The sequence below is a fragment of the Rhipicephalus sanguineus genome, chromosome 3 (assembly GCF_013339695.2).
Source record: "Rhipicephalus sanguineus isolate Rsan-2018 chromosome 3, BIME_Rsan_1.4, whole genome shotgun sequence".
NCBI classification, from domain to species: Eukaryota; Metazoa; Arthropoda; class Arachnida; order Ixodida; family Ixodidae; genus Rhipicephalus; species Rhipicephalus sanguineus.
The window spans coordinates 154,543,780-154,559,810 of NC_051178.1; the positions used below are offsets into that span (position 1 = coordinate 154,543,780).

The following is a 16,031-nucleotide window of genomic DNA, read 5'->3' on the forward strand; positions in this document are numbered from 1 at the left end:
TGTGTCATATGTTGCTCATAGAATGAACGTAATTATCTTTAGGCCATCAGAAGAGAGAAAGCAAAACATGAGCGCACTACTGCAGGCGCTCACTGGGAAATTGCCGGCAGAGTTTTCGTTGCAGACTATGACATTTGTTGGCACTTAACAGCCTTTAACTTTCAGAGTGATGCACTCCTTCTCTCGTTTGTCCTCTGAGCGTAGTTTGGCGCACAAGCTGAGCTCATCCGCAGTCGAAGCGGCACTCATGTAATGTGAATGCCCGCAGCATCAAGCAGCCGCTACTGCGGGTTTGTCAAGCGGCTGATCACAAAACAAAGCTTGTTCAACCATGACACCTGGCTGCGCATTTGTTGGTGTGGAGCTTCTGATTTGTGATTATGTCACGTACAAGTATTTTCAGCAATTTATATCCGAGTTTCAGCACATAACGAACGACGTGGACGCTAGGCTGGCATGGTCACATTTGACGCACTATAACTTGTTAGCAACCAAAATGATGCAACGTTTTTTTCTGCAAAATGGTAGACGACGTCCTTGACTTCAATCAGAGGGATTTTAAAAAAAATTAAAAATGGCCTTTTTGAGAAAATCCTTTTCAAAGTTCGGCGTTTTTGGTAAGTCACTCACATTTCAGTCCACTCATCGAGTAAAACGCAATGCGATAAAACCACACAAATTATTTTACAAGAAAGCAAAAGTATCAAAGTTAATATGTACTGATTTTTATCATCCTCACTTTAACTTGCTTGCAGCAATAAATTCCTGAAATACAGGTATTTTGTGCAATTTGCCAAGTTTGTGATTTTTTTCGTCAGAAATGCTTCGACAAGCAAGGGACATAGTAGACTCATAAGATTGTATTTCACTTGTTCTTTAAGGGGAATAAATATTATGACGAAGAAGTGCACCGTTTTTTCCCTAGCTGCGCTCAAAATTCAGAAATCGCGAAATTGGCGGAAAAGCGTTTTTTGCGGCCAAAATTTGTATATTTTTTTTCAGGCGAACAAAATTTTTTTTCACAAAACTAACTGCGAAACCATTGTTCTGGGTGTAATGCCTAGGCCTACAGTAAATTTCATCAATATCGGGAATGGTGACCGGGACCTCGTGTTCGATCTTATCTGGACACACCCTAGAATATATTCTAGTTCACTATAGTACCGGCAAAGCATCGGTTGCTACATCACTCGCCGAGTTTCGATCGCTTCCTGGCGAAGTGCGTCACAGCCTTGTGTGGTCATGTGACCACGCCTCCTACACTTCTACGTCACTGCACAACCTCAGCGCCCAGAAACCGAAACCGAAAGTTGTCCACATCAAAAGGCGATATTAAATTATTTAGTGAGAATACATGAATCTTGGTGCGTGCATCATGCTTCCTGGAGCTATAGGAAACGCTTACAGCAAAGAACGTGCAAGCCACAAATTTGGTGGCACCACCCCTTTAAGTATAGCCTAGAAATCAATGGCTGACAGCTCATCAGTTGTGTTTCAGACAAAACAATAGCATGGGATAAGCCGCACTTTTGTCTTTAGCATAGTGTGTAGTGGCCAATGAAAGTGTGTGCCATATGAGTGGCACAGAGGGTGGCTTCCGTTGCCAACCTTGAGTTACAGTTTGACTAATACTGTCCAAGATCAATGCTGACTGATCTTTTCGCTAGATTACACGATTTCAAGGATGAGTGGCACAGAGGATGGGTTCTGCACGCATAACTAAATCCTACATTTAAGGATGTAAATCATTTGTAGGCTTGTGTAGCAACTCACTTTACATACCTCAGTTGGGAGACATGTTTACCAAGCTTTATTACCGTTAATGGCCACAGACCGGATGGTTGAGATTGCACTAGGAACAGAGGTGAGTGCTGTGGCCAGCAGTCATACCCCTGCAGCCACCTGCTGCTGTATACGCTCTATCATCTTGCGGTCAAGGTGCTTCTGTCGAAGCACGACCGAGAGCGAGCTCAGGAGACCCGTGACGAGCATGCTGCCTTCAAATATCCAGAAGTGCTGCCCTTCTTTCTCATTGTCGCACCTGCAGCAAGTACGAAACATGTATATGACGGAATGCACAAGGTATGCAAAATACGTAGTATCTCAAAAACATGTACAGTGCTCACAGAATGGAACGCAACATCAAAACACGAAGTATAACAACTTGTACATGCAACTGCTCGATATAACCAAGTCGCGCTGCTACGAACCTAGCCATTAAAGGGACACTAAAGGCAAATAACAATTTATGTCAGAGTGAAAGCTCAATGTATGACAACTTCTAAAACAGCAATATTATCAACAGCAGTGCCCTACTTACCGACAAATTGAGCTAAATGTCTCACATGATGAGCGCCATGAGTGGGACATTTTCGAAGTGATCCCGATGACGTACGAGAGTCTGCCTACAATAAACCACTAGTAATCAAACTAGCAGCAATAAAAAAAGAACCTTCCATGCATCAACAGACGTAATAAAATGCTGTTTGTTCATTTCCGTTTGATTCATGGAAAAAAGAACCTCTTTGGCGTTGCCATGGGGAACGGCGCGTGTGGTTCAAAGGTTCCGTTTTCGCCGAACTGCCCTTCGCCCAGCGCCCTGCTTCGCTCACGCGGTCGCGTCTCAGTGGTAGTTTCGGTATCGCGTACTGCTGCGTGTGTCTTGCGCGCTCTGACAGAAAGTTCGACAAAATGCCGCATGCATGTGATGTTGCCGGATGCCCGAATGGTGCACAACGCCAGTGCTGCAGCAAGGAGACCGGTGTGTCTTTTCACTGGGTGCCGCGGAATGAACCCTCTCACTGAATTGGAGCCCAGCGTCGCGAGCAAATGTCTCGTTGTCAAGTTCTCCGTCCACATCCATTGCGGTGATTGCGGCAAGCTTCGATGGCCGTTGTTGCTGCTGTGGGTCCCGCTACTTTCGCTCTGCTGCTACTAGTGTCAGCGGCCATGCAGTAAAGGCAGGCAACGTTGGGCACGACAGCAGTGACGTATGAAAGTCTGATTTTAGGCGGGTGATTTGAAGTGCGCTAACGCGATGTGGACCACTAAAACATGATTTTATTTCAAAATAAGCACTTCCTTGGCATAAAAGTAGCACTACGAGGTTTCTGGGCCGCTATTTCAACAATCAAAGTCGACTTAATATTTGCCTTTAGTTGGCTCCGATGTAAATGTACAAGCCAACGTTACACCAATGTAACAACTAAATACGGTGGAAATGGGAAGTATGTGCATTATTTAACTCTGAGTTGCCGCGGTTATTTTTCATGATCACTGTACACACACAAAACATTCGCACACGCATGGAAGTGTTTCAAAGAACACTTTAGGTAGATATTAAACACAGCACAGAAGGGATTCAGAGACTGCCACAGCACATCATTTGTACCAGCAGATAAAAGACATTCGTATTATTCAATGATTAAAAAACTACCTGAAATGCATTTATTGGCTTCGGAATAATTAACAGCAGGGGGTATGATGCAAATGCAAAACTCCAACAAGCCAGCACACAAAGCGTATCGATTTCCAAAACAATGAGGTGTTTTTTGTTGCAACTGATAAAAAAATAAGGTATTCTGCTTAGGCTGCTTTGTTATTGCTAAAATTTCATTTTGCAACAATCTCATGTCATATGTTCCAAACCATTTAATAAAACACTGAACACTGCTGAGTGCCTGCTGTATGTATGCATGCATGTTTAATTGCATTCTACCTTCTTATGTTGCCAAAGCCTACAATTCACATTGGGGCAAATGAAATAGATCAAACCAGTCATGGGCACGTTACCAGTAAAAACAGTGCTGCAGTTACAGCCACCCAAGCCAAAAAAGTAACTCTGTTACAGTTACAGAGTTTCCAAAAGTAACCCGTTACAGTTACTGTGAAAGAGTAACCTCTTTACTTTTCTGTTACTGTACAAAATAATAGATAACAAATCAAATGACAGAATTTATTTAATGACGTATGAAGGCATGCGGCTAGTCAAAATTGCACGTGGTAAAAACGTAGACGATGGAAACCTAAAAGGGGGCCCGACACAAGCAATCGTTTTGTACGCCTCATACCTGAAGTGGAAAACGTGGTGGAACGATGGCAGTAAGAAGCGCATGCGAAGAGCAACGGGGAGTGCATCACGAGTGGAGATGACGTCCACTGTGTCTGTCCCGTATGTTTAAGAAGTGTCAGACTCTGTTCGGAAAGCTTCGTGTCTGCTGGGCATACAAACTATTTTTAAGCACTGTTATTATACCTTGGGACATGTGTTCGCGAAATCCAAAGACCGCCCACCTGCGGACAATCATGGCAATGTCATCTAAAATCACGATGCGGGGATTCCGACGCATCGGCGAAACGTGCAGGAAAGGATTAACGAGGCCTAAAGAACACAAGCGGAATGTTGCTAAGGCAACCCATTTAACGCGTTTAAGATGGAGCTTGTTGAACACTGCTGGACGACAGGGCATAGCTTTGACCTAAACAATGCGACGACGCTGGTTTGTCAACGATGGTGGGGGGAAAGAAAACTTCTGGAATCGTGGTTCATTCGCTGCGGCGCATCGACTTGCAAAAACAACCACGGCCCCCCACTGGACATTATTTACAAGGACATGTGTGACTAGTGGACTGGTTGACCTCGGCTCAATTTTTTTTCTTTTTTGTTGCCGTTGTATACTGAGGATGCCACCTGCATAGGAGGTGAAGTGTCTGTCATTTTGTTAATTGCTGTGTTAAGTCGGAGTAAACATTTTACAATCACTTCCAAAGAAGTTTTAATAAAAAATTGCTTCGCTAGTTCACGGTATTTCTGGCTCTTAGCCGTTTCGTGTTCGGCTGCTTTCTAGCCACCTGTCAAACACGATTAACTCGGAGCCTCAGATGAAGGAGACTATAAACTAGGTGTCCTAATGCTTCACCTGTGCACCAAGAACAGAGCTAGATGCTCAAGTGAGAAATACGATATATATGCGAAAAAAAACAAAAACGGATGTGAACTTTGCAGCTGTTCAGTTGCAACATGATTGATTTACGACATGTTGCGTTAATGACTGACCTCTGACCTCAGTCTTCTGCAGGGAAGATAATCCTCTTAGTGACCCCCTCTCCTAAACTGCGAGGGGTGCCTTTTCAGGAAAGTTGATGGGTGGAGAGAATATGGTAAAGAAGAAAGTTAGAAAAAGTGAAAGGCCTTTAACGAGTGTTGCCGTTGGATAGGTAATTTTTCATAAAGACAGAAGTAACTGTAACGGTATTTGCCGTTACAGTTACTGTAAAAAAAGTAACAGTGTTACAGTTACAAGTTCATCTAACTTAAAAGTAACTAGTTACCGTTACAAGTTACTGAGAAAAATAACTAGTTAGCGGTAACGCGTTACTAGTAACTAGTTACTGCCCAAGACTGGATCAAACGTACAAAAGAAATGAAGTGTGTTAAGTTAACAGAACTGCTTGTATTCGCTATCAGTGATAACAGAACTATCTTCATGTCGAGTCGCAGAAAAAACACTCTCTCGCCGCTGTATGTGACTAAACATGCACGAAAACTCTCAATAGCACTCAGCAAATAAAAAGGTGAGACGCGACCACACAGTTTTGCGTCTCATCTGCGCTTGTTTGTCCTTTTCTCGCCCTTCGTGTTTCCGTCCGTTTTTTGCGCAGTTACATTAAGTATGGATCATTACCAACTAGCCCAACTTACCACTCTTCTGAACTCCAAAAACTAAGTCTAAACTGAATTATGACAGCGAAAGAAGAAAATAATGCAAGTACTGCGTCATTCGTACCTTCGATAGACGTCACCTGAGTTCTTGCAGGTGACTAGTTCTTTGTACTTGGACTGAATGCATATTGGGAGATGCTTGCTTGCCTAAAAAAGAAAAAGGAGGAACGACATCAAGACATCACGATATGCGACAGATCAACAGCTGAAGTCGCTCAGTTATACAGCTCGCAAAACCGAAAGTGAAACCAATTAAGAAGCGACTATGCATGTCCAAGAGACACCAATTAAGAAGCGACTATGCATGTCCAAGAAAGTCCTACATATTTGTATAACCGAAAGTTCCGGAGTCTAGTAGTAGTAGTAGTAGGGTAGTAGTTTGAGATGAGGTTCTAACTGGCGGCGAAGAAAACAGGGTCAGTCACGAAGGACTGCAAGCTCGCCTTGCGTCAGCAGCTGAGTGACGAAAGGTCGAGGCAAAGTTACGCATGTAGGCGCGAGTGAGTCAGGTCGTGTTACTCACCCTCTCGAATTCGGTGCAAGGCATGCACTTCTGCTTGACGACGTACTCTTCCCTCTCCCAGCAACCCTCCGAGGAATTTGAACCGTTTCGATCACTGTCGTGATCTGACAGGATGCTTTCCAGCGTCAGGATCATCAGACAGGCGCTGTCGGAAGACGCAAAATAAAGACGTCACACGCGTCGCAGTAAGTGACAGCGATTTCCCTCGAGAAACACACAATACCAAGCACTGCGCTGCTCTGAGAATCAGCTAAAGCAACGAGTGTAACGTGAGTGTTCGCACGTTTAGAGCGAATGAATGATAAGCATTGCGAAAGCTAGTCAGCAGCCGGGCGGTGTCGTGAGGTGACTTATAAGGTTCAAAAATCAAGGTACGAGAAAGATCAATGCAAGCTTACCCTATCAGAAAGACAGTGAGGAATATTATGCGTTTCAGGGAGCACACTTCGATCATGGTGAGTCCAATCGCGTCATTTGGAGCCGATATTTTCACCCTCGAGTCGAAGTCTCCGTGGTCGTCCAACTGGAAGCCGCCATGTTGTTTACATGTCGAGTCGCGTTGCGAGGAGGCGTGCATTTCGGCGTGTGCAAAAGGAGCACCGTGGACAGTTAATGAAGCGACAAACTGTCGTTTTCACCAATGTTATAAACCTTGGCCTCGAGCAAGACTAGAAGAAACAAAAGAAGACGTCCGCCACTGAACGAAAATTTTTATCCATTTTTGGTAGTCGACCGCGAACGCTGCGGCTTAATATCGAATAACGCAAGATTTTTCTTCTTGCTTACACAACGTATGTTCTTGCAACACCGCATTGTTCCTTGTTACGTCTTCTTTCATCCGATAATTGGTGTCATTTCCGATGTACTGGCTATTCTATTGTATACAAATTAAAAGCCCGCCACTTATATCCGGTCCCAGTGCACGGTACAGAGGTCACGTACACGCGGTTGTGGTTCCCACGCACGCAATAGTTTACGAAACCAGAAAAAAAAAAAAAAAGGAACTGGTTCCAAAAGAATAATTTTGTTTAGGTTAAAACACCAGCTTATCCTCTTACCGTGTTCTCTCTGCTTTCGCAACATGCAAGACAAGAACTTCTACGTACAAGACACAATCAATAGGCAATATTTATTTAATTCTTTATACAAGCAAAAGCCAAATACTCTTTCTCGCAAACATACAGAATCAAATCGACAGATGTATACCCTGTGACATGCAATGCAACGGCGTGTTTTGTTCGCAGTATTCCCGCCTCCTTCCTCGCAAAGTGTGAAAAAAAAATAATGCAAATACAGAGGGGTGGAAGCTAAGAGAACACTAACGAATAACACATACACACACAGGTAGAAAACGTTCACATCGTAATTAATCACCACAAAAGCGCTACGTTTTTTTATCAGTTTTTCGAGGCGTCACCATACGAAGCGGCTAATCTGGAGTGCGCTAGAGCCTCCCGAAAACGCTTAAGTTCTGGGTTGAAGCAAACCAGTTCGTCTATGATGTTGTCCACGACGAACGACCGTGTGACCGAGCTGATTGAGGCGAGACAAAAAGGACACACGTTCTTCTGTTTCCTCCAGTTGTGAATGCAGTAGGAGCAGAACGTGTGACCGCACTGCAGCATGGCGGCGTCCACAAACAGCTCGCTGCAAATCGCGCACGTCAGCTCGTTTTCCATAATGCTTTCTACCCTGCGCACTACGTTGTCGCCAGCGGAGAGCCTGATCTTCTTGCTCTGCTTGGAGAAGGCGTCACTCCGGCCTGCTGCTGCGAAGCCGTTGGGCGATACACCGGGCTGTACAAACACGTTGTTGTTGTCTCTATCCGAGGGCAGGACGGGCGAAGAGTCACTTTCGCTTTCGTCAGCTGCGGGCGCTGCCGCCCTGTGCGCGACTTTGTTGCCACTGTCGAGCTCTTTTGGAAGCAGGTTGGGGCCGCCGCCGATCATGAAAAGAAATGCACGAGGTCTAGAGGTGGCAGCGTCCTTGGGGCGTTGACCTGCATCGCCACCTCGATGCCGAGGGTCGTCTGTGACGAATCGAAAAACTAGGTTCGTTCGTTGCGGCGGGCCCAGCGATACCACATCGTCCTGCCGCAGCAGCCGCGGCCTCTCGGTCTCGACTCGTTGACCATTCACGTACACACCGTTCATGCTCGAATCGTCCGCGACCCGCCACTGACCCGATGTGTCGCGTTTGAAGACGGCGTGGCGCCTGGACACCATGACGGAACGCACGCATATGCTGCAGTCGCTGCTGCGCCCGACAACTTCCTCGTCTCTTTCGAGCACCAGACGACCGGGCAGGGGACCATTGAGGTCGATGACTTGAGTCTCTGGCTTACCCAGGGCCGCCATAATTCCCAGGCAGCCACCGGAAAGCGCACGCACCGAACAGGCGCCCCTCTTTTTCAGTCGCACTTGTCAACACAAATTAGCAGCAGGCGCCATCTTGGTTAGATTTATCATGTTGCCAGAACAAGAAAACGAAGATGCGATAGAAAAAGGTGAACACAAAACTAAACTGTACTGTCAACGTCACTATCTGGGAGCTAAACATAAAAATTGTTGTGAACAGTTACTGCTACATATTTGATTTTTTAACGGATGAATCGACTCCTGTACTTGCCGACGTAAGTAGTATGTGACGGCGCTGTCGTCGGTAGCGTTTATTTGTTTTTACATCTCTGAGTCCATGTAATGCTCCGCAGGGTTCTGTTTGCTTCCGAAAGATGGGTGTACTTGTTTGTAAGCTCAGAAAATGAAGTCGGGGCGCAACTAAAACCATATGACTAAAACGCACCTAAAACGTAACTTGACTCTTCATGCTCACCCAGACCATACCCAGACGTGTGTGTGTTGTGCTTGGTTGTGCACAACACCTTTCGCTCCCCCTTTCCCAGAATAAAGTGTGCTTTAAGTCGCGAAAACCAGCGCACAAACATGCATAATGACCCATAATGTGGCTGAGAAACACGAAAGCGTTTCTTTTGTGCCATGGTCGACAAATTGCACAGAAGCCGCCAAAGAGCCTAGGTGCTACGATGATTGGACAAAACTGCGCACCATGGTGCCCCTCTCCTATGCCGCAGCTGCATCGTAGCAATCATCGTTGTCGGGTTGCTGCGGCATAGGGAAGCGTGCCGAATGTCGCTGCGGCGACGCCAGCTGACCGTCACTTCTGTTGGGAGAGGTCACGTTCTATCCGGACACGGCTTTTCCGTTTGGGTGCGCACGTTCGTCAACCTAGCCAAGAAACACTTTCGCGTTAAGGAAACGAATGTCGCACTACAGCACTAGAATGAGATACAGACAGTAAGGGAGACAGGGCTCATATGTATATGAGCCTTGATATATGTTTATCGCATCTCTCTGCAATTATTTACTAACTAAGCCTTTTGTTCAAATATTCTTTTTATAACTACATCGCTGCATCGTTTATTGCGATTGCAATTATATGGACAGTCTCGGCTGGATTTTGCCGTCGCCGTCGTCCCCGTCATGCACCGTACATGTATAAGTATGTCCCAAAGAAAAATAATTCAGAAAAATGCTCCCGAAGCACGGAATCGAACCAGGGACCTCTTGCTCCGCAGCGAGTGGCGCTAACCACTACGCCACGAAACGCAGATCCTCCACGTAGACGTAGCTAACGGCGAGCGTTACCGCTGGACGGACTCAGAGACGGCAGGCGCTTATAAGCGTTTCTTAATTACCAGCGAGATGGCGCGTTTAAAAGTCGTCGGCTCGCTCGCTCGCTTCTTCTTATATTTGCGCAGGGAGAACCTTGCCCTTCCGCTGTCTGCTCACGCGGTTTTCTCGTGGTGAGGGGAAGAGGGATGTTTCGAGCTTTCACCGTGATGTCCGCGCTCATGTTACGGAGCGTACGAAAGTCACTCGAGCTCAAGGGACGCCGCTAAACGAACAAACAGAAGATGAGCGCGAACTATCAAGTGTCACAGCTCGACACTTGAAGCGCGCTAGTTTCCTTCGCTGCTTCGGCCGCCTTTGCAACAGGAGCGCTGTTCAAACTGAGAGTATCCATTGGCGAGCCTCACTTCGTATAGCATTAGTTTCTTGCTATCGCATTCATTGCTCCGCCCTTGCGGCGAAACTGTGACTTTTTTGTATGTGTTTACTGTACCATTTTGTATGATTCAATGTTTGTACTGATGTTCATTTGTCGCAGCTCTCGGTATATATTTGCTAATTAAGGTTTTAGATGCGAAGGCATCTCTTGCTCGGGGGTATGACCCGCGGAGTGCTAGTCCGCACTCACACTACGCATGAGCAAATCTCCTCCTTCCCTCTCCACTTCTCTCTCCACTTCTCTACCAGCACCTGCTTGCGCTTTTGCGCTTCGCTGCGTTCTCGCTTCTGCTCTCGCGGCGCATGCGCTGCTCTCCTCCTCTAGTCTCCTCTCCTTCAAGTGGTAGAGCGCAGCGCGCGTTCACTCCAGCGCTTGCTTCGGTTGACTCCTCTGAAATGCGGGCTCGACATGCCGAAATTCTCTCCTGCGCAGCGCCGCGATGAGCGCCAGCGCATGCGCGTCCCCTCCCCCCTCTCTCCTCTCCTACGCTGCTCCCCTCTCGCGCGCCTGTAGACCGCGTTCCCCGCTCGCCCTGTGAGAATTACCGGCCAGGCTAGAGGGTAGACACGACGCGCGTAGTGTTCCTCTTCGCGTTCCACGACGCGAGGTCGGTAGCATGCCCGAGGTCGGTAGCATGCCCAACGAACGCCAACGGCACGCGATCGTGCAAGTGCTCCGGCTTCGCATCGCCTCATGGTCCCCTTTAGCGGGAGAAGGTGTAATTTTTTTGTTCAAAATCTTTGTATTGAAGTATATTGCTGCAATACCTTGTGTGCGTTTACTGTATCTTTTTTTCTTTTTGTATAAGTAGTTAATGTCTGCGCTCACTTGTAACCTACCCTTGCCTAAAGTCTGAAATCCAGACCGGCAGTATTGTAATAAATTAATAAAAGTAAAGTTACTGGCCATCTCGGTTCGCCCAATATTTGCATCCAAGGTTACCTGGAAGATTAATACTGCGCTTGGGCAGCACATGCGCTTAGTCGCACAGCAGCCATGCACAGGCGTGATCTGGCTCTGAGCGAGTGAGCGAGGAACTTTATTGAAAAAAGACCAAGGGGATCGGGATCAGGGGTGGTGGCTCTGACTCTCGATTTTTACGTGGTGGGAGTTGATTGATTGGTACTTGATTGCACGGCTCAGCCCACTACGGGGTGGCAGTATAGGGGAAAGCACCACGCGTACAAACGCTTCACTAGGTGCCTTTTCTTTCTCCAGCATCCAGAGCATGCGGCAAGTTCTTAACGCTTTTACGGAACATCACGACGACGGCGAATATTCACCTATCCTCGACGTGGGCAAATTCTGCCATTTACAAATGTAGTGCAACGCACAGACAGAGTCAATAAGATGGCTGATCAAAACGTTCACCGCCCCAGCCCGCTTCTCGAGATCGTCTAACTTCACATCTCTTTATAACAATTATACGAAAAAAAAATCTGGCATCTTTGAGCCGATGAGAGAGGCCTTAGCATCCCTCTTCAGCAATAGGAGGCTTCGGAGTCTGACAAGTTGGCGAATTCGGCAATGTGGGCCGACGCCTAGAATAGCACTATTGGGGTGTGTGAGTGAGTAAAAACTTTATTGAAGATAAGTAAGAGAAGGCACGATGGTTTGGTCCATCTATTATGCAGAGTCCGACTGACACGAACGACCACTGGAGTGTCCTTATATATAAGGGCGATATTTATGAGAACCCTGCTTACTGTCATTACCAGGCTGACGGAAGGACGTATAGGAAATATTAAAACTAAAAACTAGCGTGCTTTCCGCGGAAAATTTCTTCTATTTAGATCTGCAAACGTGGAAATGCCTGGCAGCAAAGAACCGACTATCCAAACACCATGAAATTGATATTGAGATAACAAACAAGCCAGACAAGAAAGAAAACAAAATGGTGAAACAACCAAAAGCACTATGTACCCATACGATCGCCAGCACACAGATAGTGTTTTTGTGGAGAGCGTAATTGGATAATTGAACAACAACAACGAACACGACGACAAAGCACGAACACAACGGATATACAGTCAAACCCGACTATATCGAACTCGGGTAAATCAAATTACGCTTTATATCGAACTGTTTTCGAACACGACAATGCTTTAACGTCGATGCATATGGAAATCTAAGGCTACATCGAATTAAATTGCCAGAATGGCGATCCCTCACAAGTAGTTGGATTTTTCTCACGGATGGGAGCTTTCCCGCATGTATTTGCGAGTGCGAACGGTGTGGTTAGGAGTATAGTGTGCTAGATAATCTAGTACACTATGTTAAGAGGGCGCCGCGGGCAGCGAGTAGAAACTATCGCTTGCCATCGCATGCTTTCTCCCGTGATTCCTTGTCCAGTGGCCCGTCGTGTGCGGTCGCCGTTCGCTTCTCCGCACTCTCTGTTAACGCGATGACGGAAGCACCTGCTGTTCTCCGCTGGTGATAATCAACACAGTCAAACGTGGATAAAAGAAGTCTGACGTCGCCACTGTGTACACTGTCCCATGAAATGCGCTGAGTACGGCGCCCGACGAGTACCCACAGCTGCACATGACGATATTGCGGCGCTGTTTACATCGATATCGTTTTTTGTAACGTATAGCCCGTCCATGCATATACCCCCTACCTCCCCTTCCCACTTCCAAGCTACAAACCAGGGAAGAATAAAAACTTAAAAGAACCCCGTCTTTTGCCGTGAAGCCGCCTTTTTTTGCATTATCGTGAAGCAGTGATGTGAAGCCAACTTGCGCACCAAAACTCTTAACGCAATTACGACAAATTTCTTAAAAGCTTTATATCGAATTATACGATGTATCTAACTAATGGCCGTTTGTTTGTTTGTTCGGTATATGCGGGTTTGACGGTGCCGAGTTCCAAGATAAACTAGGAAATGCCAGCAAAAGCGAATAAGTAACCTCTCTCAATATCACTAGTAATGGAACAGTCGAACACACTGTTGCGCGTTGGGATGACTAACGAAATACGTATACTTGTACTAAACGGCCTCTCGCAATTACTTCGCTTGCGTCACTCCGCTCCAAATGAGCCACGTTCCTCCTCCTAAGCGGCGGGCTTTTTCACGTGTTCCGAGCATTAACAGTGAAGACAGCTTTCAAGGAGCAAAACGACGTGTTTGTCTCACATTAACATATCACCCATCATCTTCTCAGAGAAGCTTCTTAGCACAAACGCATGTACATAAAAGAGAAAGAAAAAAAAAGAAGAAAACGAACCGCGATGATTGAGCAAATTAATTGTTTTTTCCTCGGAGATTTCTTCAGAACTAGTTCCTAACTGCTTCTTCGCAGTGGCTACACCGTTTCTCTATTCTTTTTTTTTTGTTTTCATTATCCCACCTCGGCGCGAAACTCTTCTTGCTGTTCATATTTAGCGTGGCACACTTTTTCTCTGCCGTCGTTCTTCTCCGCACAATTTGCCATCTATTTCATCTTGTTCTATTCCGGGTATTTGGGCGGCGGTAATCAAGGCGCCATTTGTGCCTGCCGACATCACCGCAGAAGGCCTCATTTACCTCGCTGCTTCCTTTCGTTGACACTACCTTCACCCCCCCCCCCCCCGCTCCTCTACTTTTTCTTCTCCTCCCACGTCGTGAGGTACACATTTGCTTTAATCCTTGCCATTTAATTCGCGTTTAAACAAAAAAAAATAATATGAGAAGGTTGGGTGTAGAATGGTGATGGAGGTGCGGGCTCCAGTGCGGCCCGCCGTCGTCGCATAATCGCTAGCCGTCGCCCCCGACCCACCAATCGCTACTGACTTCTGATGCAATTCCCGCGCTTTTTGAGCGTCGATGCGGCGGTGCTCCAGTTACTTCTTGGGTCGACAGCTGGCGCTGACGAGTTTCACGGAGCCAGCGAAGCGAAACGCCGGTCGAAAGCGCGTGGAGGAGCGAGCGCGCCGTACGTACGCACGGGGACGTCTTGGAAAGCACGTGTGGTCACGTGGCCTGCTTCGCAGGGTCCTGATTGGCCCTATTGATTGAAACTGAGCGAGGAAGAGCCGCGGAGGAGAGGCACGCCTCGCTGCTGCCCAAACAGTGAGAGGGAGCGAGAGAGACAAAAGGAACGAGAGAGAGTCAAGGAAACAGGCGGCAAAGCGGTGCGACAAAGCGCAGCGCGTACACTGCAGCAGCGGCCCAAAATCGTCAACATCAGCAGAGGAGGGCCGCGCACAAAGTAAAGCAAGCAGCGGGCGGCGCTCAGCACCCGCAGCCGTACGCTTAAAGGGGAGAGGGAGTAAAAGTACGCTCGAAAGGAAAGGGGGAGGGAAGAAAAACGAGGGTGTACAAGCGAAGAGAGATAGAGAGGATCGCTGTCACTGCGTTTTCAAGGGGAGAGGGGTACGCGAAAGAGAAACGTGTGTGGGAAAGGGAGTGGCGTGTGTGAGAGAGAGAGAGAAAGAGCGGGTTATGATCGCGTGTGGGAGAGGAGGAGGGAGGCTCCAGTGGTTGAGCCCTGGGGCCCGAGCACAACCTCTGCACAGCCGTGGCCGGGGGTGCGAAGTTTCGCTTCGCCTGACGCGGCCGCCGGCGCCGGGAGCACTTGGGCCATCTCGCGTCTACGGGGCAGAGAGGACCGCGGCAAGAACAAAACAAAGCCGGAGAGAATATTTTGGCGGCGTTTAATTGGTTCGTTTCCTGGCCGTCGTCTTCTCGAGGGTGCGTGTTGTGTGTAACGCTGTCTTTTTCTGCCAGACGCGCCTCGCCGTCTCGATGCCTCGTGTGACCGTGGGGTGTCTTCGTCATCGAATCAGGATTCTACCGTCTCACTGACGTCGTTTACGGGACTGCTGTCGTCGTCGTCGGCTGAGTGACTTGTGCGTTAGTGGTTCGAAAAAACCTCTGCCTTATAGCTTCCTATCTATATACTGTTTTTGTTTTCTTCACCTTTCGCTCGCTTGACAAATCATCCGTGACGTTAGCGTTTTCTCACATTGGCTGAGTCATTTTGGTGTTGAGAAAAAAAAGGGGACACCGTACTCTTCCAAAGTACATCCCACCCTCCGCTGCTTCGTCCAAGTTGCATTGACAAAACAACGCCGTGGTTGGCCCCAGAGATTCGCGCAACACCAAGAAGGTCAAAGCTTCAACCCTCTTGAAGGAACGGAGCGGGAAAACGCTGGACGTTTCTGCAAGCCTACAAAACTGACATCTATTCGAGGTAAGTCGTATATCTCTTATCCGAAGCTCGCCAGCTAGCGGTCCAGTGCATAGTAAACGCCATAAGAAGAGCAAACGTCTTAGACATAAATTTAAACCCAAAGAGCTAAAAAAAAAAAATGCTGCACTCTGTGCAGCTTAGTAAATGTGATCAAGTGAGGAAACGCTGCTAGTGAGACCGAAAGTTCTTAACGTAAGAAAGAAAAGTAAAAACAAAGCAGAGAGGAGTCACACCTCGCAGACATGGTTTTTTTTTTCGCATGTCGTGAGCGAGAGTGCCTCGCTTGGTCGTGCTTGATCTGGTGTTCCTACAGTGGTTTCAGTGCTTTCGAGTGCATTACAGCGTGCTCTTATCCTCGGGCTGCAGTGCACCGAGCGGTTGAGGGAGAGGGGGTGGAGGGGTCGGATCGAACGCACTCTCTTTCCTCCACTCCGTTGACGTGGGAGGGCTCCGCGGCGCGCCAGACACCAAGGAGGTCTGCCCGCGCCACCCATGCTAGACGCCCGTCCCATGAGTCTTGGCG

The 16,031-nt window shown here is 47.5% G+C and overlaps 3 protein-coding genes across 3 annotated transcripts in view; 1 reads left to right on the top strand and 2 right to left on the bottom strand.

The window, feature by feature from the left end:
- Positions 1-1,791: 1,791 nt before the first annotated feature.
- On the bottom strand, positions 1,792-6,940 carry LOC119387503 (protein JTB). The gene is made up of 4 exons (XM_037654908.2): positions 6,644-6,940; positions 6,246-6,390; positions 5,787-5,869; positions 1,792-2,041 (listed from the first exon to the last, which is right to left on the bottom strand). The coding sequence occupies exons 1-4, from the start codon at positions 6,820-6,822 to the stop codon at positions 1,885-1,887; spliced, it is 564 nt and encodes a 187-aa protein (XP_037510836.1). The 5' UTR covers positions 6,823-6,940; the 3' UTR covers positions 1,792-1,884.
- A 480-nt stretch (positions 6,941-7,420) lies between these two features.
- LOC119387504 (E3 ubiquitin-protein ligase rnf8) lies at positions 7,421-8,775 on the bottom strand. The gene has a single exon (XM_037654909.2). It carries the CDS (start codon positions 8,600-8,602, stop codon positions 7,643-7,645), a length of 960 nt encoding a protein of 319 aa, XP_037510837.1. The 5' UTR covers positions 8,603-8,775; the 3' UTR covers positions 7,421-7,642.
- A 6,013-nt stretch (positions 8,776-14,788) lies between these two features.
- Positions 14,789-16,031, top strand: part of LOC119387505 (sodium/potassium/calcium exchanger 2) — a 261,407-nt gene continuing 260,164 nt past the window's right edge. The window contains exon 1 of the mRNA XM_049413531.1: positions 14,789-15,508. The gene's annotated coding sequence lies outside the window, so the exon portion shown is untranslated. The remainder of the gene's footprint in view (positions 15,509-16,031) is intronic.

Bases quoted from the DNA above. Each gene is read 5' to 3' on its own strand.
- LOC119387503 (XM_037654908.2), bottom strand. From the start codon at position 6,822: ATGCACGCCTCCTCGCAACGCGACTCGACATGTAAACAACATGGCGGC. The intron at 6,391-6,643 runs GTAAGCTTGCAT...GTCTTCCGACAG, and splicing joins CTCACTGTCTTTCTGATAGG to CGCCTGTCTGATGATCCTGA. The intron at 5,870-6,245 runs GTGAGTAACACG...TTTCTTTTTTAG, and splicing joins CTTGCACCGAATTCGAGAGG to GCAAGCAAGCATCTCCCAAT.
- LOC119387504 (XM_037654909.2), bottom strand. From the start codon at position 8,602: ATGGCGGCCCTGGGTAAGCCAGAGACTCAAGTCATCGACCTCAATGGT.